At 43.6% G+C, this 22,353-nt stretch overlaps 1 protein-coding gene across 1 annotated transcript in view; it reads right to left on the bottom strand.

Moving 5' to 3' along the window:
- Positions 1 to 3,907: 3,907 nt before the first annotated feature.
- Positions 3,908 to 22,353, bottom strand: part of THSD4 (thrombospondin type 1 domain containing 4) — a 128,118-nt gene continuing 109,672 nt past the window's right edge. Inside the window, exons 10-12 of the mRNA XM_083712211.1 lie at positions 12,642 to 12,821; positions 10,468 to 10,612; positions 3,908 to 8,126 (exon numbers count right to left, since the gene is read on the bottom strand). Coding sequence (XP_083568337.1) covers positions 7,984 to 8,126; positions 10,468 to 10,612; positions 12,642 to 12,821 — 468 coding nt within the window. The 3' untranslated portion in view covers positions 3,908 to 7,983. The remainder of the gene's footprint in view (positions 8,127 to 10,467; positions 10,613 to 12,641; positions 12,822 to 22,353) is intronic.

Consider the following 22,353-nt stretch of genomic DNA (forward strand, 5'->3'; position numbering starts at 1 on the left):
ACCAGCATTGGACTCATTCTTTATTATTATCCTGTAAAGGAACTCAGAGTGGTGTTTATGGGGGTTTTGCCTCATAAGGACCCTGTGAGGCGGGTTCAGCTGAGAAATGCTGGCCCAAGGCCAATTCGGGGCCTTTAGGGGGAGAGATGTTTGAACCAGAGATATTCCATTTAGTATTCTTCACTGCCTCTCCATGTATAATTTCTGAGGACAAGAAAGGAATCGGAGATTTCCAGTCCTAAGGAACAGGATCCACTGAAAAGCTAGACTTCCTTCTGAGTAAAATGTATTCAACGGTGCTGTAAAGCACAAGTCATTGTGTCAGGCATTTTAGTCCAGCAAATATATCCAGACAGAAAACCTCTTTCATTCCAAGGGCCACATTTCCTCGTGGACAACTTTCTGGAGGCCACATGCCAGTGTAGGGTTGGGCCAAAGGTATAATAATAATGATTTTAAAAAATATTATGTATACCCCACCCATCTGGCTGAGTTTTCCCAGCCACTCTGGGTGGCTTACAGTGTATGTAAAAACATAATAAAAACACCAAGTGTTAAGAACCTCCCACTACAGGACTGCCTTCAGATGTCTTCTAAAAGTTGTAGAATTCTTTATTTCCTTGACATCTGAGAGTTCCACAGGGAGGGAGCCACTACCGAGAAGGCCCTCTGCATGGTTCCCTGTAACTTTGCTTCTCACATTGAGGGTTGCATCAATTTGGGCTGCATCAATAGGAGTATAGCATCTAGATCAAGGGAAGTAATAGTGCCACTGTATTCTGCTCTGGTCAGACCTCACCTGGAGTACTGTGTCCAGTTCTGGGCACCACAGTTCAAGGAGGACACTGACAAACTGGCAACCAAAATGGTCAAAGGCCTGGAAACGATGCCTTATGAGGAACGGCTAAGGGAGCTGGGCATGTTTAGCCTGGAGAAGAGGAGGTTAAGGGGTGATATGATAGCCATGTTCAAATATATAAAAGGAGGAGGGAGGAAGGGAGGGAGGAGGGAGAAAGGTTGTTTTCTGCTGCTCCAGAGAAGCGGACACGGAGCAATGGATCCAAACTACAAGAAAGAAGATTCCACCTAAACATTAGGAGGAACATCCTGACAGTAAGAGCTGTTTGACAGTGGAATTTGCTGCCAAGGAGTGTGGTGGAGTCTCCTTCTTTGGAGGTCTTTAAGCAGAGGCTTGACAACCATATGTCAGGAGTGCTCTGATGGTGTTTCCTGCTTGGCAGGGGGTTGGACTCGATGGCCCTTGTGGTCTCTTCCAACTCTATGATTCTATGATTCTAGGGAAACATCATTGGAGGAGGACCTCAGTGTCCAGGCAGGACGATGGAGGTGGAAAAGCTCCTTCGGGCATACAAGGCTGGGGCCACTGGCTTTCAAGGTCAGTACCAACACTTTGAATTGTGCTTGGGAATGTCCTGGGACCCAGTGTAAATCCTTTAGGACCAGTGTTATATGGTCCCAGTCACCAGTCTAGCTGCCGCATTCTGGATTAGTTGTAGTTTCTTTGGGTCAGTTTCAAAGGTAGCCCCACATAGAGCACATTGCAGTAGACCAAGCGGGAGATAACCAGAGCATGAACCACTCTGGACCTCCATGGACAGCTGTGAGTCCAAAATGACTCCCAGGCTGTGCACCTGGTCCTTCAGGGGCACACCTACCCCATTAAGGACCAGGGAGTCCCCCACACACCCCTGCCTCCCTGTGCCCCAGAAACAATACTTCTGTCTTGTCGGAAGGAGGGCAATAGATGTGACTTCTACACACACACACCACCCTCTGTCCAAATAACCAAAAGGCATTTTCACAGTTCAAGAGCAGACACTAGGAGTGTCTTAATCAGGGTCAGGGAGGGGGTGATCCAGGAAGAGTCATGAGAGCCAGAGAGTCTTGAGGTCGCACGTCTGACCTATGCAGTTGAAAAATAAAAACAGTGAAACCCAAGGCACATATCCATAACTCAAAAATATTGTTTTTGTATTATATTTGTGTGAGAACCACATGACAGAAACGTTTTCACTCAGATTCTTAAATGTCCATAAATGTTTCCATATAAAGATTTTCTAAAGGAATGAGAATTTTTACCCAGTCATCTGGAAGGGTATGTTTAAAGTCTACGAGCCAAGTATAGTTCCCTTTTTATCCTTTTTTTTTATTCTTGATGTAAATCTTCAACTCTCTCAGTTGGTTACTGTGAAAAAAGCAAGAAATTGAATCCAAAAACTGACAGCTAAGTCCAACACAATTCTGCTGGTGGAGGCAGGAGAATACTGCAACCATTTTAAAAGATGCATCTTGTACCAAATTTAAGAACATCTAGGGCAGATCTGAAACCAAACTAATAACTTTGCAACATGATTCACAGGCTGCAAAATCTCTCTCTCTCTCTCTCTCTCTCTCTCTCTCTCACACACACACACACACACACATAGTGGCCGAGTTTGTTACTGCTTTAGGTGGCGGGTGACAAAGAGGGAGTCCTTCTAGGATCAGTATTGGGAGCTGTGCTTTTTAACTTGTTTGTGAGCAATCTGGAGTCTGGGTGAGAAGTCAGGTGGTCAGGTTTGTTGATGATACTAAATGGTTCAGGGTTGTTAAAACAAAAAGGATTCTGCTCAGCTCCAAAAGGACTTCTCTAAACTAAGTGAATGGGAGGCAAAATGGCAGATGCAATTCAGCATAAGTGATGGATGTGGGGGCAAAAAACCCAATACTTTCACATATATGCTCAGGGTGTGTAAACTTTCTGTTATAACTTTGGGGTCATAGCAGAAAGCTCAATGAAGGTGTTGACCCACTTTGCGGCAGTTCTGAAAACAGCAAATTCCATGCTAGGAATCATTAGAAAAGGAATTGAACATAAAATTGCCACTGTCCGAATGGGTTTATACAACTCTATAGTGATACCACACTTGGAACATGAGGTACAGAATATGATAGAGTTGGAAAAGGTTCAGAAAAGGGCAACCAAAATGTTTAAATAGAGAAGATGGCAGCACCCTGGAGGAAAGCGGGACACAACCTAATTAGGAAACTACTAAATTTGATAGAACACAGCAAAACAACCAACTCTCCACTGACAGTCATGTCTCTAGATATCCTTAAAGCCTTTGATTGTATGGAATGGAAATACTTAATAGAAGTATTAACCAGCATGAAATTCGGCCCTAACTTCCTAGATATCCTTAAACAAATTTACTCTATGGCTTCAGCAAAAATCAGAATCAATAATCAACTATGCAATAGAATGAAAGATCATTCTCCCCACTCTCCCCTCTCTTTCCCCCAACCGCATAATGCATATGATAACGGTATCTTATACTGAATGTAAACCAACTTTTTCAGACTCTGAATTGAAAGTGGAGACTCTATATGTAGTTTTCTTTGTTTCTTTGTTTGCTTGTTACATGAGAAAATCTTTAAGAAAAACTAATTTTTAAATGCCAAAATGTTTAAAGAGTTAGTGCAACCTCCCTTTGAGGTCGCAACATTTCAGGCTTCTTGATTTAGGGGAAAAAGTTGCTTAAGGGAAGACATGATAGAGGTGAGTTTATGCATGGTGTGGAGGAAGGAAATAGGGACCCCCCTCCCTCTCTCATAACACTGGAATCCATTGCCATCCAGGGAAGCTGAATGTTGAAAGACTTCGGAGAGACTAACTGGAGTTGTTATTCACACAGTGCACTGTTGGAACTATGTGAAGAAGTACCTTCTCTCATCTGTACTGAATCTTCCAATGGGGGTGCAAAAATTCTGCTGCTCCCCAGCATCTGCCACCCGGGGCTGCTCCTTCACCCTGCCCAACCGTAGGACTGGCCCTTCTCATGACTTCATGAAGAGGCAGGATTCAAACTGTGCTGACATTATTAACCACAAAAGACAACTCACAGGATGGGATATTTATCAATTTATTCCCCCCCCCACAATAATAAAAAATAAATTAGTCATACGAAAAAATATCAAACTTTTTCCCCATTGGAGAAAATGTATACAAATATGAAAAAGATGCTGTACAGAACTGGTTCAGGTGCATTGCTGGTGATATATTCCTGAACTAGTACTTAAGTATTTTTAAACTTATACATCTCCCACTTTTTCTTTAAAAAAATCCATTTGTAGAAGTGGATTATTAACCATGAATTAAAGAAAACATTAACTATTGATTTACAGTACAATACTTTTATATATGTCAGTATGATATAAAACTCTAGGCCAGAGACTGGTTAGTATTGCCAAAAGAGCTGGACATAAATGTCAATGGCATATATAAATAAATCCACTTTTAGTCCCTTTTTGTAAAACAAATGAACAAACAAATTCATATTCTAAATAATAGAACTATTTTGATGCAGTGGCTTATTCCATATAGACACAGCTTAGAATACATTTTTTCCTATAAACATCTTGTATTTACAAATATAAAAAATAAGTTATAACAAAGTATATCCTTCCTTGTTTCAGACAGGCTGGGTTAATTTCAGGTATGTGGCGATCTGGGCAATTCTCCACTGCGTGGGCAGACCTGGCCGTGTTATGTATGTGCCTGTTGACTGAAGATGAGCCTACGCTCCGTCCTGCCTGGGCTCAGACTGGCCCAGAAAGAGCAGATCTTTTTTCTCCCCAAAGTCGGAAATGGCTCTGCTGGTCCCTGAGGCAATCTGAACTGATTTAGGATCTGGGTAGGCAGGATGGAGATGGGAGAGGGTGGGATTCTTCTTCCCCTCGGATTGAATCATAGCTGAACAAGAACTTGGGTTCATAACATTCTCCTTTTTTTGAGGTGAGCATTGCAAGCCCCACAAGGCTAATATTTCCAGGCTAAGAAATACAAGTCTTGGTGCCATCTCTACCACCGACAACTTCTTTTGGCGTCTACACCAAAAGACCAAAGCAGCTGTTAGGTTGCATCAGGGGTAATCAACACGGTGCCTCCAGATGTTGCTGGAGAACAATTCCCTTTGTCCCTCACTGTTGGCCAGGGTGGCTGAGGCTGATGGATGTTGAATTTCAACAGTCATCTGGTGGACACCACATTGACCTACAGCACACTGGTTCTGTCATGGGCATGTCTGAACATTGAATACAGACCTCTAAACACTCTTTCCCATCACTGCTAATAGGAAGAAATGAGTATTACTGAACAGCAGCAAAAGGAAGAGGGGTACGTCATGCACTTGAGCCGGGGTAGTCCACAAGGGGTGCCCTCCAGATGTTTTAGACTACAACTCCTATCAGCCACAGCCAATGCATGGCCAATGGACAGGGATAATGGGAGTTGGAGGCCACCATGTTGTTTACCCTTTTACTAGTATTACACATGAAATATGTAGGTTGCTCTAGCTGTGATGGCTTACAGTGGCCACATCACCAAAGAAAGGAATATAGATCAGAAAAAAGAATGTTTAAAACACATGCTTATTTACTACAGATCAGCTGGGGTACTCATGTGGGGAACATTCTTTAGGACTGTTGGGATCTGGGTCTTTACGATACAACCTTCCCCTGCTCTTCAGTCCTAATGGTGTTTGTCTTTTAAGACGGCTAAGATAAAATGAATGATGAGTCAAATGTTGGGTGGGTGGCCAGCTAAATGAAGCTCGAATCACTAGGAAGGAAGGACGATACAATTTCCAGTCAAGTCAGATTTTGCGCACAGAGTGGAGAATGCACTATCTTGTCCTTTGCCTCAGGCAACAAAATGGATTAGAACACTCTTGAGAAGCAATGACAAAATGGCTGCCATGTGGGGATAGGGGTGGAATAACACAGAATTCCTGGCACTTCCAAAGGAGCAGAAAATGAGTTGGGGCCACAACATGGCCCCTGATCAGTGAGAAAAAGGTACCTGCTTCACTGTTCTCACATGCAAAGAGAAGTTCTTAGTGATTCTCCTGGGTGGAGAATGGATTGGAAGAGGATGGGTGTCCATTGCTAGCATCCAATGAAATGTGGGTATGGTTGGGGGGGTTGGGGGGCAGGCTCAATGCAGGACAGGCTGAGTCAATGCAAACAGGTACTGACTATGAAGAATGAACATTTTCTCATGCAATGTGGATTTTTGAGAGGATCTATACTGAGACCTTTTGCAGGCACCATAGGAGGTATTGGCCAGCACACTGCTCCCTGTGGGCACTGTGTTGGTGACCCCTGACTCAGAAGGAGGCCACCTGAGGTGCAGAGCATTAAAAGTAAATGCACAGGTTGAATGTCATCAAATGCATCATCCCAAAAGACGAAACAAATTTGTATAATAACTTTATATGCTGATTTATCTGTATGTATAGATGCAGATTTAGAAACAATTACTATAATTCAAATAGAAACACAATACATCCCATCATACTAGGGACAGTGACCAGGGGGCCTGTGTGTGTGCTTAGTCACCTGACTGGGTGTCGATGGGCAACTTAGATGCCCCATGTGCTCTCCCTTCTGAAGGCCATCGTTAAACCGGATTTCAAACAGAGGCTGGTCCTCTGAAAAGCAGAGAATGTGGCCACCTTAGCTGCCGGCCAGAGAAGGCAATGGATGTGCTGGGTGGAGAAAGAGTCTGACCAGGTATAAGGCAGCTTTCTGAGTTTATTTTTAAGTGATCACAGGACAGATTAATTGTAGTGGAGGGAGACCGTCTAGTAATCGCTGCCATCATGAAATTGGTCGGGTGCATCCTTTTTGACTTTGCCACACATCAAGATAGCCAGTATTCAACAACTATTGGCATTTGCCAACACCCACAAAAAAAGCGACACAAAGGTAGGCTGCTGTGTTCATCCATGGGGCAGGGGACCCTGAACAAGAACAGCAACATAATCACCATTAACAGTGTGTATGTGTCACAAACAATGAGCTACCCTTCAAATTTCAGAGCTTTCCTCAGGAATGATGTAAATTACTAAAAAGAAAGGAGAAGTGGTTGAAGAGAGAGAAATATGTATGTTGCGCTTATAGCATTGTGGGCTGGATCCTTTGAGGGAATTGGGGCAGCACTGCCCGTCTGCCCCTTATGCAATGCTGTGGTTTTGGGGATGTTTTAATTTATTTATTTATTACAAAAAAAGGCCTGACTGATTATATGTAATTTTATATGCAAAATTATGTGCAAAATTTTAAAATACATGTATTATACATATAAAAGTGTCAAGCCCCAATGTGGCACTTTATTACTGCAGCATAATTTTATAAGCACTAATACAAAAGTATTTCTGTATAGTTATATGCATTCTTGTATGTATCTGTTTGAGAGCTGGTTGCTTTGGGAAACCTGGAGCGTATATGTATAGAAAACCATACATATAATAATGCATATAATCATTTATTAGAATAATGAACATATGCATATAATAATGCATATAATCATTTATTAGAATAATGAACATGATGTGTGAGCATAGCTCATTTTTTAAGCAGAACTGGGGTTTTTTTAAGAAAATGCCATCCCTGGTTTCATCCTGGTGGGAATCATTTATTATGTCCAAGCAGGAACAAGAAGCTCCAACATTTTTATTAGGTGTCATAGAAGTATTATGTAAAGGAAAATGGTCCTGAGGAAGAGTTTGATGCCAGTCAAGTTCAATGTTCTGGGATTTTCTCAGTACAGTCCTATGCATTAGAAGTAAGTTCTGCTGACTTCAACGGGGCTTCCTTCCAGGCACAGGACTGCTGCCTTCATTGACCCCTACTGTCCCTGCATGGATTATTAGTTGACTCTGCCTGAGACAGTTCCTTACATCTCCCAAGATGGGCTTTTGCTTGGCTGTGCTTAATGATGTTTGGAAAAACCCAGTTTTACAGTGTACATTTCCAAAAGGCTTCCTATACAGTGTGCTAGTGATATCACAGAAGCATGCACACCCTCAAGGGGTGCGCCAGTATGGGAAACCTCTCTTTTTAAAAGGTAGACTCTGTTTCAGTCCAAGCAGCCACAAATGACTGGGCAGACGTCCAGCGATGCCAGCGATGGAGCCGTGGTTATCTGCGCCCCAGAAACCCAGACTGTCTGTTGGCCACTCTCAAGCACGAAGCGCAACACGCTGTTTTGTAATATGTGTAGACACACAGCCGGGCTTGCACGACAACGTTGCAGTTGTAATATTTGTCTTTGCAGTTTTCATCTGGAAAGGACAAAATAATTCCTTAAACAGGCAATGGCTAAGGGGTTAGCTTGTGCCACAGGAACTTGTGCACCGACTGAGACCAGCAGGGAAGTCTCTGCTCCAGGTCCTGCATCATCCCCATGATGGCATGAGCTCCTTTCAATAATAGCACCTCAATCAGTCTTCACCAACCCAGTGCCTTTCAGATGCTTTGGACTTCACAGTGGCCATGACGTTTAGTATGAAATTCTCACAGTAAACACATTTTCTATATGCAGTTTTGATTAATTTTAGAAAGCAATTGTCCTTGACGTAATGCATTTTTGTATGGTTTTTGCATCAATCGACCACTTCAATTGGCAGAACTGGCACTACTGCAGGGCCCACATAATGCCCATTCTGTATTGGTAAGAACTCGGCTGTTTAGTGTGGCAGCACCTGCCCTTTCGGACTCCCTGTCTAGGAAGAGCAAGCAGGAGCCTCCACTATCTTCTTTTGTGCACCTGGAGAAAACAAGCATTCTTTTTTAGGCAACCCTTCCCAGGTACTTAGATATGCCAGTGTGAATTATAATCTGTTTTAGCATTTTAAGTTTTCCTATAGGCCTGGGTAGCTCAGTTGACTAGAGTCTGGTGCTGATAATGACAAGGTTGCAGGATCCGTCCCCATGAGGGACAGCTGCCTATTGCTGCACTGCAGGAGGTTGGACCAGATGATCCTGAGGTCCCGTCTACCTTGACAATTCTATGATTCTGTATGTTTGGCTCCAATTTTTTCTTGATTTTCTTATTTTTACCTTTTTGTTAGCTGCTTTGAGGGTCCTTTAAAAAAATATTGAAGCAGTGTATAAATTTTATGAAATAAATAAATAAATAAATGATGAATCTGTTTATTTTATATTATTTTATAAAATTTATATACTGCCTGCTTGTAAGAAGAAAACCTCAAAGCAGTGATTGTTTATTTCATGGGGATGTGAGGTATTGGGCAATGTTGCAGTGAAGGCAAAACCCTTGGATCTCCTCAGATGAAATTCCAGCCCATCAGGATCTCCTGCTTATGAGAGAGCAAAATTAGTGTCAAAGTGTCTATCTGCGCCTTGTTAAATTGACCCTAGAAAAGTTGTTTCATTTTATTCTTGAAAGCAGAGCAGATCTGCTTCCAAGTTTTGGATTATGTTTGACATTCAATGGGGTGCAAGTTTCTTCCTGCAAAGCTGCAGTTTAAGCTGATCTGTAGGATTAAGGTTTGTTTTTTTGTTTTTTTAACCGTAGATGTTAAAATCAAATTTTGGTTCTAAAACTCTTTAGGGAAAGTAGAAGTCTAGATGAGCATTTAACATTCACGGTGCTGCTTGGTGGTTTGTGTATGTTGGAGTTTTTTCTTCTTCCTGCACCTAGCTTTGCTTAAATAATACATTTTCCCAAACCACACGGCTTAAATAATACATACACCCAATTACTTTTGTTCAAAGTCAAGTACAAATCGATTTCATTTTCATGATACCTAAACACAAGGTAGCTGGCCGTTGTGTTTGACTGGCAGGCACTGTAGCGAAGCGTTAATTGCTCAGCAAAACCCAGCTGTTTGAAGTGGAAGAGAAATTGCAAAAACAGTGGCAATTATTATTCATACAAATCTACACTGTTGCAGATGCAAATCTTGAATTTGAGCCATAGTCCTGGAATGTTGTACATGGGGAACCTCTTTAGTGACTTCAGCTTTGAAAAGCTGACAGAAGAATGGGGGAATTCAAATTCCTATTTGACAATTATTTTTCTCCCATTTTCTGAGGAGTTGGATCAGAAGTAGGGAGAACGAGAGGAAGGACTCTGGGAGGGAGGAGGTTCCAAGAACGAAATCAAAGGAGAACGAGAAGGTTCATCATCTGTGCTCTTCCAGATATTTTAGGCCTCCAGTTCCCATCATTCTCTTTGTCTACATCAAGGGTAGCCAATGTGGTATCATCCAGATGCTGCAGAACACACATCCCACCGTCTCTGATCATGGTGGTCAATGGGAGTTGAATACCACAACATCTGAAAAGCACATTACCTCCCCCCCCCCCCGATGTAACAGCATACAGGTTGCTGGCGGAATCTTTTAGAGACTTCCTGGGAACTCAAATGTTGTGTGTGCCAATAAAAAGACTAAAACCCAAATGAAAAACCAATATACCTTTCAAAAGAAACTTGCTTATTTTGGTCTTGTTAAAAAGAAAAACATACACACACCCAAACTATTACATTTTGTTAAAATCTGACCTTACTGGCTTGCCTCAGTAGGCACAGTGGGTCAGTTTCATTTTTCCTCCACTAGATGGAGTTCCACAATTAGAATAATGGCAACATTACCCTACCTATTTCGGGTATGCAGTCTTGACTGTTGCATTGCTCCTTCTCTTCAGGTTTAAGCTGGGAGTCACATCTGCTGCTGGGCATCATTTCATCAGAGAGACATCGCACCTCTCGGACACGGAAGCCGCCTTCGCAGGACTTTGAGCACTGCAACGCATTTAAAATAAATAAATAAATGCTCTGGCAAAGTATGAAATTAAAAAAGCAAGCCACACTCACAGTGCAGCCCTGTGTATGTTTACTCAGAAGTAACCCTCACTGCAATCCACCACACTGTGACCAGTACCAACATTACTCAGTCATTTTGGGAATTTCCACAGATCAGGAGTGGCATGCCAGGTGTTGGCCCAGGATCAGCCCCAAATCAAAAGATCCACAGAACATCAACTGTGTCATTTTGCAGCTTCTAGTTTATTGCTTTCTCAGAATGCTGTTCTCTTGCCTTAAAACAAGAGTGGTAAGAGTAATTTGTTCTTCTGTGTTGTCATGAAAATCTATCCAGGAAGCAAAGCACTCAAAGTAGGAGTGGGCAGAGCTGGGACAGCCAAAACAATTTCCTCACTTAGCAGTCTGAAGCAATTTGGGATCACATTGTTTTCAAGGGAGGGAGGAGGTTCCAAGAATGAAATCAAAGGAGAAGGAGAAGGTTCATCACACACACAGCCCTCTGAAGACACCCAAGTAAGAAGGAGCTCTTCACAAACCACTTGATGTCCAGTTGAAGGAGATACAGGAATGTTTTGAGTTGTGCAGAAGAGACAGGTTTTCCTGTCAGCAGGGTGACTGTCGAGAACCTTTGTATGCTTCTTTCCTTGTAACATTTACAGCCCACCTTTCTTCCAAGGAACCAAAGGTGGCAGGTGTGGCTCCTGTTCCTCCCTTTTGTATCCCCACAGCCACCTAACCCAAAGATACCCAGTGACTGAGCAGGGTTTGCAGTCCTGGAGCCCCAGGTGTCCAACACTCTAACTTGGGGGGGGGGGGCGGCCTCCAGTCATGCAGTAAATTGTGGTCCTCCAAGCTTCTCCATCTAACTCTCCTCAGGTCACACACACTACCAAGTCACACCATCTCTCCCTGAGGCCTTTACTCAGCAGCTTTACTCCGTACCCTCCTTAAGTGTTTTTGCTAAGTTGGGATTTGCCCCTACTTGCCTGGATGGAGGATAGAGCTCTCTCTCTCTCTCTCTCTCTCTCTCTCTCTGTGTGTGTGTGTGTGTGTGTTTTCTTTCTAGAAACTAGCCTACATGACAAAGGTAAAATTCATATTAATTGTTCTTCTCACTTTTGCCTCTGGCCCCACCCACCACCACCAAATGGCCCCTGGGATGCTCTCCAGAAGAGAATGCGGCCCTCAGTTTGAAAAGGGTTCCCTCCTTCTGCTCTAAACCAAGGGCATTCAAGCTCCCCAGCTAAGATAGCTGATGTTCTGGGAGTGCTGGCAAGGGCATGAGGTCTAGAAACTTATTAGTGGGAAATGGCGACTGCATGCAGCTACCTAGGCGAACAGGATGCTGATGACCAGCCAGTTGGGTTCCTTGCTGAAGATGCTTTCATCAGCGCCTTGGAAGCAGACTAAACAGACAATTCCTTACTTGCATTCCTGCTGTGTTAAATGTCACTGCACAGATTACTTCTTTAAGTCAAGTCCTCAAAATGAAAAACTCGGAAGGTGTCAGGTCTGGTAGCCTGGAGGCAGGCAGATGGTTCAGCAGAGAGGAGAGGGAAGCAGTTCAACAAGGAATCAAGCGGGAAGGCAGACGATGAGCAACTCTGCATGACACAGCTGAGTGACAGAGCATCTGCCTTGCATGCAGAAGGTCCCAGCTTCAATCTCCAGCACCTCCAGGTAGGGCTGCAAAAAGCCCCTTGTTTGAAACACTAGTCACTGCCAGTCAGTGCTGACATTAGTGAGCTAGATAGAGATTCCTCTGTTCAGTTTGACCAGCCACTTTCAAGGTCTGTGTGGGAGCTCCTTGGAGGACTAGAAGCTGCACCTCCACCAGCTATCATGTCACCTCTCCCTGGCTCCAAACCCTGCATCCTTTCCTCACGGAGGCTGGACTAGGAGGGCCTTTGGCTCTGCTTAACCTCTCCAGGGCTGGCCATAGGAACAGACTTCAGCTGAGCATTTGTGTTTTGGGCAGAGGAATCAACCAAACGCAGCCAGTACTTACCGTGCTCCATTCGGTGCTAAACCATTTCGCACCGCAAGGCTTGAGGTAGCAGGTCTGCTGGTTGGGAGGCGTCTCCAGAAATGAGCACTCCTCGGGGCTCAGCATGTCAAAGCTGCTTTCCGTTTTTCGGATACAAATCACTTCTCTCTGCTGAGTTCCACGGCCGCATTCAATGGAGCACTATACATAAGCAAACAGAAAACAGAGGTGGAGATACATACTCATATGTTTACTTCATAAACTTTAGACTGTCTTTTTTGTTGATTGCTTAATTATAATTTTTGTTATAAATAGTCACATTTTTCTATTCTGTTTGGAAACCACTCTGAGGTTTCCTGCAACCAAGTGGTTTATAAGTTTTATGAAGCAAAGAGGAGGTTTACAGACAGAATAAAATAATGTTATCAGTAAAAGCAGATAAAAACAAATCTTTAACGAGTTCAAAAGGTAAATTCAGCAATAAACTAAAAACAGATTAGACGATACATCAACACTCTACATGTCTGGAGGGGCTCGTCTACACCAAACTGTCTTCAGCAGGCGCTGGAAAGAGGGCAGGAAGGCCCTGCCTGGCGTGAAGAGGCTCCGTGTCCCAGAGTGCAGGTGCTGCCAAACGTCCAAGATCCATTTCTTACAGATGTTGAACAGGTATTATGGGGCACCTGGAACAGGGCCAGTGCCATTGATCAAAGTGGTTGAGTGGGCATATATGGCATAAGAGGTATTCTTGCAGGAAAACTGGTCCCAAGTTGTTAATGACTATATATATATATATATATATATATATGCTTTCGTAGATTTTCACGGGTACAGGAATGCAGGTTTTGGTGTCCTCGGGTGTCTTCCCGTGTAAAAGTTGGGGTGTCTAGGCGACGTTTCGACGAGGTCTCACTCGTCATCTTCAGGCTGGTGCTTTCGGCTTCTTGTTACTGGAACAGAGCGGGATCTCAATGTTTGAGTTCCTATAAATACTGTAGAGGGGGTGTGGTGTCTAGCCTCCAATGTTCTGGGCAGAGAGGAAGTTCCCAGGCTAGTGTGCTAAGTGGAAGGAAGTTCCCAGGCTAAGTGGTACTCAGGATATCACTCAAGAAATCACTCAAGGTATCTCTCAAGTAATTAAGGAACAAAAGAAGAAAAGGCACACTAGCCTGGGAACTTCCTCTCTGCCCAGAACATTGGAGGCTAGACACCACACCCCCTCTACAGTATTTATAGGAACTCAAACATTGAGATCCCGCTCTGTTCCAGTAACAAGAAGCCGAAAGCACCAGCCTGAAGATGACGAGTGAGACCTCGTCGAAACGTCGCCTAGACACCCCAACTTTTACACGGGAAGACACCCGAGGACACCAAAACCTGCATATATATATATATATATATATATATTGCTTTCGTAGATTTTCACGGGTACAGGAATGCAGGTTTTGGTGTCCTCGGGTGTCTTCCCGTGTAAAAGTTGGGGTGTCTAGGCGACGTTTCGACGAGGTCTCACTCGTCATCTTCAGGCTGGTGCTTTCGGCTTCTTGTTACTGGAACAGAGCGGGATCTCAATGTTTGAGTTCCTATAAATACTGTAGAGGGGGTGTGGTGTCTAGCCTCCAATGTTCTGGGCAGAGAGGAAGTTCCCAGGCTAGTGTGCCTTTTCTTCTTTTGTTCCTTAATTACTTGAGAGATACCTTGAGTGATTTCTTGAGTGATATCCTGAGTACCACTTAGGTGGGTCATTAGGTGTGGATTAGTTGCTAAAGTCTTTGTGTCTTGACCTCTTGAACTTTGTGAAGAGTTTTCCTGAGAGTTTTCTTCACAAAGTTCAAGAGGTCAAGACACAAAGACTTTAGCAACTAATCCACACCTAATGACCCACCTAAGTGGTACTCAGGATATCACTCAAGAAATCACTCAAGGTATCTCTCAAGTAATTAAGGAACAAAAGAAGAAAAGGCACACTAGCCTGGGAACTTCCTCTCTGCCCAGAACATTGGAGGCTAGACACCACACCCCCTCTACAGTATTTATAGGAACTCAAACATTGAGATCCCGCTCTGTTCCAGTAACAAGAAGCCGAAAGCACCAGCCTGAAGATGACGAGTGAGACCTCGTCGAAACGTCGCCTAGACACCCCAACTTTTACACGGGAAGACACCCGAGGACACCAAAACCTGCATATATATATATATATATATATGGGCAACCAGTGAAGATCTCTGAGCACAGGTGTTATATATGCCAGCAATCGTGTTGCAGTATTCTGCACTAACCACAGATTCAGGATAGGTGCAAGGGAAGCCCCACAAAGAGTGTATTGCAGTAAATGTAATGGAGGTAGCTTATATAAAAGGTCCCACCCCCACCCCACCCCGTCTCAGTTGGTTGCTTACCGTTTTAAATACGCAAATCTTATGAATTAAGATATTTCACCGAATCTCCATAAGTGAACTAGCTTTTCTCCCCCCCCCTCAATAAAGAGAGCACAAAATATAACCCTTTTTTCACCATCAATATTTTTGCAGCCGTTAGCAAATTCTAAACAGAACTCAGAACTTTTAGAAGACATCTGAAGGCAGCCTGTATCAGGAAGTGTTTTATGTTGGACACTGCATTATGTTTTTATATGTGTTGGAAGTGGCAGATGGGTGGGGTATTATTATTATTATTATTATTATTATTATTATTATTATTATTATTATTATTATTTATTATAGTGGTTGCTGATGGATATTGCCAGAACTTGTCTGTATTTTTTGTTTGTTCCTGTGTGTTCCTGTGTTCGTGTGTGTGTGTGTGTGTGTGTGTGTGGAGAGAGAGAGAGAGAGAGAGCGAGCGAGCGCAACAGCTGGCCTTTGGTATTTACATTTGGCCTGTTATATTTGTCACATCTTTGTTCCCAGAGACAGATAATGCTGCAATCATTTGACTTGAATCAGAAAGATTAATTGGTTTTGCCCAGCAAGCAAAGCAGACAGGAGGCTCCACCTTTCAGGTTTAATAACTGTTCCATTTAGCAAAGCAGCTATATCAGTTCATGAGATTAAGGCGAATAGGGCAGGACTCTTCTTGCACCACAGAAATGTCTCGTTCCACTTTAAGATGATGGGGATACATGAAGGGTCAAACTACACATTTGCAGTCAATTGCATGAGACTTTGTTTGTTTACTTAAGCAAGGAATCCCCAAGCAGTTGTCTAAAGCTGCAGTCAGTGAGGACTGATTATGTTTCTTTTTCCCATGGGCACATTCCTTATCAAAATATTACCTCCCAACAACTTTTTTTGCCCTGTAATAGACTTTGCTCTCTCAACCTGTCTCCTGATTTAATGGGATTATATTAATTGCATTTTTAATAGTATGGTTGGTTATATTTCAATGCTTGTATAATTTGTGAATTCACTTCAGTATTACTGAGAAGTCAATTTGGGCTTTAAGCAGATTTATTTATTTATTTATTTATTTATTTATTTATTTATTTATTTATTTATTGTTCTTTGCTGGCAGAGCTCTGAGGAAAGCCCTGAAATGGGGCATTCTGAGTGTGGGTGGGGGCTGAGGCAGCCAGGGATCCACTGGATCCCAAGCTGGGCTCACTGCCATCAGGCAATGGCATGGGGCCTTCTCCAGGCCTGACTGCTGTGCCAGCCTTGAATTTCCCTGCCACCCTCACCTTTCGCTGTGGCCACTGTGAGCTCTGCCCCTCGGCAAAGACCCACCGGCAGCGGTTGGGGCAGCTGGATTGCAGTCTAACTAAATTAGGCCTGGGGTGTGTGTCCCGGGAGTCTCCTCAATGGTGCACTGTTCTCCTGAGAAAGTGGTGCATTTATCGGAGGTGAGCAATGGTGAAACGGACCCTGTAGGGCTTAACTTTTTTGTTCTGCCTCCAGCCTTTGAGGTGAGAATTCAGCTTGGCTTGCCCCCGCCCCCCTTTCCCATTCTGTTTGATATGGGGGAAGTTAGATGCCACCAGGGTTTCCTTTTCATCTCCATAGCCTGCTCCTGAGGGAGGGGGCTTGGGCCCAGTTCAGAAACAACTTTTGGCCCAGGTAGCCCTTGACTGAATCTTTAAAGGTTAAATGCACAATACAGTACCTGGCACTTTTGGGGGATGGATGGCGGCTAACAGATTGAGGTTGAATCCTGACAAGACAGAAGTACTGTTTTTGGGGGACAGGAGGCGGGCAGGTGTGGAGGATTCCCTGGTCCTGAATGGGGTAACTGTGCCCCTGAAGGACCAGGTGCGCAGCCTGGGAGTCATTTTGGACTCACAGCTGTCCATGGAGGCACAGGTCAAATCTGTATCCAGGGCAGCTGTTTACCAGCTCCATCTGGTACGTAGGCTGAGACCCTATCTGCCTGCGGACTGTCTCGCCAGAGTGGTACATGCTCTGGTTATCTCCCGCTTGGACTACTGCAATGCACTCTACGTGGGGCTACCTTTGAAGGTGACCCGGAAACTACAACTAATCCAGAATGCGGCAGCTAGACTGGTGACTGGGAGCGGCCGCCGAGACCATATAACACCGGTTTTGAAAATCCTACATTGGCTCCCAGTACGTTTCCGAGCACAATTCAAAGTGTTGGTGCTGACCTTTAAAGCCCTAAATGGCCTCGGTCCAGTATATCTGAAGGAGCGTCTCCTCCCCCATCGTTCTGCCCGGACACTGAGGTCCAGCTCCGAGGGCCTTCTGGCGGTTCCCTCACTGCGAGAGGCCAAGTTGCAGGGAACCAGGCAGAGGGCCTTCTCGGTGGTGACGCCCGCCCTCCCATCGGATGTCAAGGCGATGGACAACTACCTGACATTCAGAAGACATCTGAAGGCAGCCCTGTTCAGGGAAGTTTTTAATATGTGACATTTTAGTGTATTTTTTATCTCTGTTGGAAGCCGCCCAGAGTGGCTGGGGAAACCCAGCCAGATGGGCGGGGTACAAATAATAAATTATTATTATATTATTATTATTTTTGGAAAAGGTCTTCAGGAGAGAAATCCAGTGCTATATTGGTTTCTATGTCACTTGAAAAGGGCTTTAAAAATACAGTACCAAAACACGCTTAGCACAATTTACTTAAAAAGAAGAAGAAGAAAAAGAAGGGGGAGCCTTGTTTTTACTTCTGGTAGATATTAAAAGCACAGAATGCTTAACCAGCCCCAAGTAATCACTTTTAAATTGGCCCAGGGACCCTTCAAATGCCTGGAAGCCCCTCAAACAGAAGAGAGCAAAAACTTGACCGCTGCTTCCCCAGAGGGGAGGACTATATGGCGAAGAGGCATGTCTTCACCCAGGCCTTTGATACCTGAGATGTGTGTTTGCAGGAACCACCATGTTCCTGTGAATGTTAAGACTTCTGAACTGTTTTTTACTTCAATTCTTTCCTGCCAGGCCTTTGGCTTTGAATTATCTATGGTCTCCTTTGGTGGGTGGGATGTTCTAATCCTCCTCCCCCCTCCCCCTCCCCCTCCTATTACTACTACTACTATATACTACCTCCCCTTCACCCTAACGTGCCAGGGCAAGTTATAACATGTGAAACAACATTAAAGTATTGTCTTAAATTAACATGAAAACTTAAGATCTTTCTTGGATCAGATGAATGGTCCATGTAGTCCCACATCTTGTCCTCTCAGTGGTTGTCTAGGTAAAGCCCACAAGCGATACATGAGCGCAATTGCTCTTTCCTACTTGAGATCCCCAACAGGCATTCAAATACATGCTGCCCTTGATCACTTTACCCCCCTCCATTCATTTGTTTAATCCCCCTTTAAAGCCTCCCAGACTGATGGTCTCCACCCCCCCTCCCATCCTTTAACTATGGTGCAAAACAGGGTTTCCTTTTGTCTGTCTGGAATCTCCCAGAATTCAGAGGTTGCCCAAATTTCTTTGAAACATCATTTTCAATAGAAATTTGGGTGGCTGCTCTAGATGGCAGATATGAAGCATAGAAATGATGGAATAAATTTTAGCAAGCATGTTTGGAAACTGCCAGAGGTTCATAATGAAACCGATTTGGCAGAGACACTGACTACAAATCTAAACATGACTACAAATCAGACGGCCTGAATGGTGCAACCACAATTTTCACCACAAATCAATCTTCAACACATATTTATTTTTTTTACACTATATTATATATTGTAGCTGACCAGTGGAGAATTAAAATATTATGGGTTTTAGAATGTCCGTGGTTGCATATTCCTGAAGAATTTATTACTTTAGAGAAATAAATTAGAAGCCTGAAGCAATATGGTAGATTTATGGATAAACTCTCTGTGGGTGCTCCGGAGTTCAAGACATAATTCCTGTTAACAGCATTGTAAATTGCTGGGTCCCAGAGGCAATTAACTCTTGGGATGCCAGTTAACATAACAGAACCTTGGAGCTGGTCCACCATTCAGAGGTCTATGCTGGGATGGGGGAAGATGTCTATGCAAGAAGAACAAGGATTGGGTGCTTCTCCAGAACTATTAAGCAGATGCACTTTAACAGTGCCCCAATATGAAACAAAGCTGTAAGATGCTGATTGTAAATGTTTGAGAGGGGCTTTCAAGTTGCATCAGCTTTTGTCCTGAGAGAGAGAGAGTGTCTGAGTGTGTTGAGCGAATGCTGCATTTCATTATGATTCCATAGCTTGGAATTCTGTGAAATTCTCGGCTGGCATTTTTATTACTTTAAGTTGCTTTTGTTTACATAGCTCACCACTAATCTAATTTAGATCTTTTTCCGACAATATGTGTTAAGAGAGGGGGCAGAGGGCATGGAGGATTAAAAAGGGGGGCAGTTCTATTGCAGAAAGCCTTGAAGTCCTAAAATCTTTATCGTGCATTTTGTGAGACTAAGCAGTTTATTGGCATGATCAGCCATATCAGGGAGTCAATTATGAAAAAAATGATAGAATTCTGATCATCAAAGTCAGAGATATAGGCCAGCGGTCAGCAAACTTTTTCAGCAGGGGGCTGGTCCACTGTCCCTCAGACATTGGGGGGGCAGGACTATATTTTTTGGGAGGGGGGAATGAACGAATTCCTATGCCCCACAAATAACCCAGAGTTGCATTTTAAATAAAAGGACACGTTCTACTCATGTAAAAAACATGCTGATTCCTGGACTGTCCGCAGGCCAGATTGAGAAGGCCATTGGGCCAGATCCGACCCCTGGGCCTTAGGTTGCCTACCCATGATATAGGCCTTTCCAGTGCTGAGGCTAATTTTTTTTAAAAAAAAATATCATATTTTATTAGATTTTACAAAAGTTAACAACCAATAAAAAATTAACTAAAATCACAAAAACAAACAAAACAACACACATCAAAAATACAAACAGAAAAATAGAAAAAAGAAAAAACATAAAAAAGAAAATTTAGCATAAAAAACACTCTCTTTCAAATTAATACCCTTCCAGATCTTATTTTCCTTACTTCCACCCGCCTTCCTTTCTTGTATTCCACTTTATAAATTAATTCAGCAAAATCATTTAATATTCAAATTCATCCTTTGTCCTTCCCTTTATACTCTTATTTATCTTAATCACCAGAACCCCTTCATTTCATTTACAATGCCCTTAGCATTCATAAATTTTACAATATTTTTGTAGGTAAACTTTAAACTTCTTCCAGTCCTCTTCCACCTGTTCTTCTCCTTGATCTCGGATTCTGCCGGTCATTTCTGCCAGTTCCATATAGTCTATTACTTGCACCTGCCATTCTTCCAAGGTGGGTAGATCTTGTGTCTTCCAGCGCTTTGCGATGAGTATTCTTGCTGCTGCTGTGGCATACATAAAAAAGGTTCTATCCTTCTTTGGCACCAATTGGCCGACCATGCCCAGGAGAAAGGCCTCTGGTTTCTTTAGGAAAGTATACTTAAATACTTTTTTCAGTTCATTATAGATCATTTCCTAGAAAGCCTTAATCCTTGGGCTGGCCCACCAAAGGTGAAAGAATGTTCCTTCCATTTCTTTACATTTCCAACATTTATTATCGGGCAAATGATAGATTTTTGCTAGCTTGACTAGCTAGCAAGCTTCCAGTGCTGAGGCTAAAGCAAACTCCACTGAGAGCAATGGCTTGTCCACACCAGAGTTTGCATTCCCATTTAATTTGTGTAGTTGTAAAGGTGGTGTCTCCCCTTCGCATTAACACCCTGGCACAGTCGGCTTGATATTTACATTTTTACATCTTTATTACATATGTACAAGAAACAGCTACTGTTCAGGATTATGCATCCGAATCCATTGAGTCAGATTCGGGGAGTGGCTTCCTTCAATTCCCGCACCAACAAAGTAGGTGTGGGAATTGCGTGAGACAACATTGATCCTTAGTTTATTTCCCTCCTTGTCTGTGCTGATTTGAAAGCCCCCTCCCTTCCAGACTCTGAGCTCCCTTCCGGGGCCTCTGGGTGATTGAAGGGCTCTGCAGCATCCCCGAGCCCCTGCTCCGCCTCTTCTGTCACTTGCTCCTCCAAATTCTCCCTGACAGTAGTCTACATGATGTGACCCTCAAACCACATCAATCTCAATCCTTTCCCCTTGTAAATTTGGTTTTACTTGATAAAGGGATAATCCAATAAATTGGAGAAAATTAGGCTCAAAACTGCTTTCCTTGGGGGTTGCAGACTATTTGTTTCAGCGTTTTGGGGTGGGTGGACCCACTGTCACTTTCTGCTACTTCTCTTCCCTTGCCCACTAACTCATTACCTGAATTTCTTTATCACTTTTGCTTGTAACTATTTCTGGTGTGCTTCAGGAATTCCCTGGTTTTTTCATCCTTCAGATTTGCACAAAACCAGAAAACTGCCCAAGCAATCACCATTAGACATTTCTACAGTAGATATATTGAGCAGCAATCTGAAAAATGTGTGCTGAGAATTTAGTTGCTTTCATCTTCTTTTCCAGTGTGCTAGGAAGGGTGAGTCAGGAGCTTAGCCACACACATATATCCTTTTGACCTCTCAGATTTGCACAAAACCAGAAAACTGCACAAACAGATTTACGATTACTTGACATTGTGTTTTGCACAGTTCTTTGGCAGGTTTTTAAACCACCAACAAGGCATGCCCTATCAGTACTTAACTGCCATAATAGAATCAACAATTTAGAATGCAGGGACATACACAAAAGCCTAGTCCTTTGCACAGGAAACACCAACCTTGCTCCTCATATGCTAATTCAAAAGCATGTTGTGACCCACCCTGGGACATTAGCATGAAGGGTGGGTAATAAATCAAGGGCTGGATTCAACTAAACAGTGACTGCATTGGGAGCCATCTGGAGCCAGCACAAGTCCTGCTAGCACAATGGGCCCCCCCTCCTCCCTGGAGAACTCCCAGAACCGCACACACTCTGGGAGTGGGAGACACATAGGGCACAGTTTTTCAACATTTTTGAACCCTTTGCTCCCTTGACCAACTACAATCTTTCTGCGGCACCCCTGTAGAGCTCAGGAGCCCAGTTATGTCACCCCTTGCCTGCATCTCCTCACTATCTTTTCAAGCACCCTCCCTTGTGGAGTGTTCCCTCAACCTCCCTCCTCTCCCCTCTCCTTGGGAATCCTCTGGACAGCCACTGCTGCCACTGAGTTGCCCCCCCCCCCCGCCCCAAAGAGAGGTGCCTCCTCACACTGCCACACAGGGGCCTGGGAAGAGGATTCCCCCCCCAGCCTTAACAGGGGAATGTGAGGCCAGCACCTTACCTTGGGAGGCAACAGTGGGTGCTGCCAGGCCTGCATGGCATAA

The sequence above is a fragment of the Podarcis gaigeae genome (genome assembly GCF_964106915.1).
Source record: "Podarcis gaigeae genome assembly, chromosome: 14".
Classification (NCBI taxonomy): domain Eukaryota; kingdom Metazoa; phylum Chordata; class Lepidosauria; order Squamata; family Lacertidae; genus Podarcis; species Podarcis gaigeae.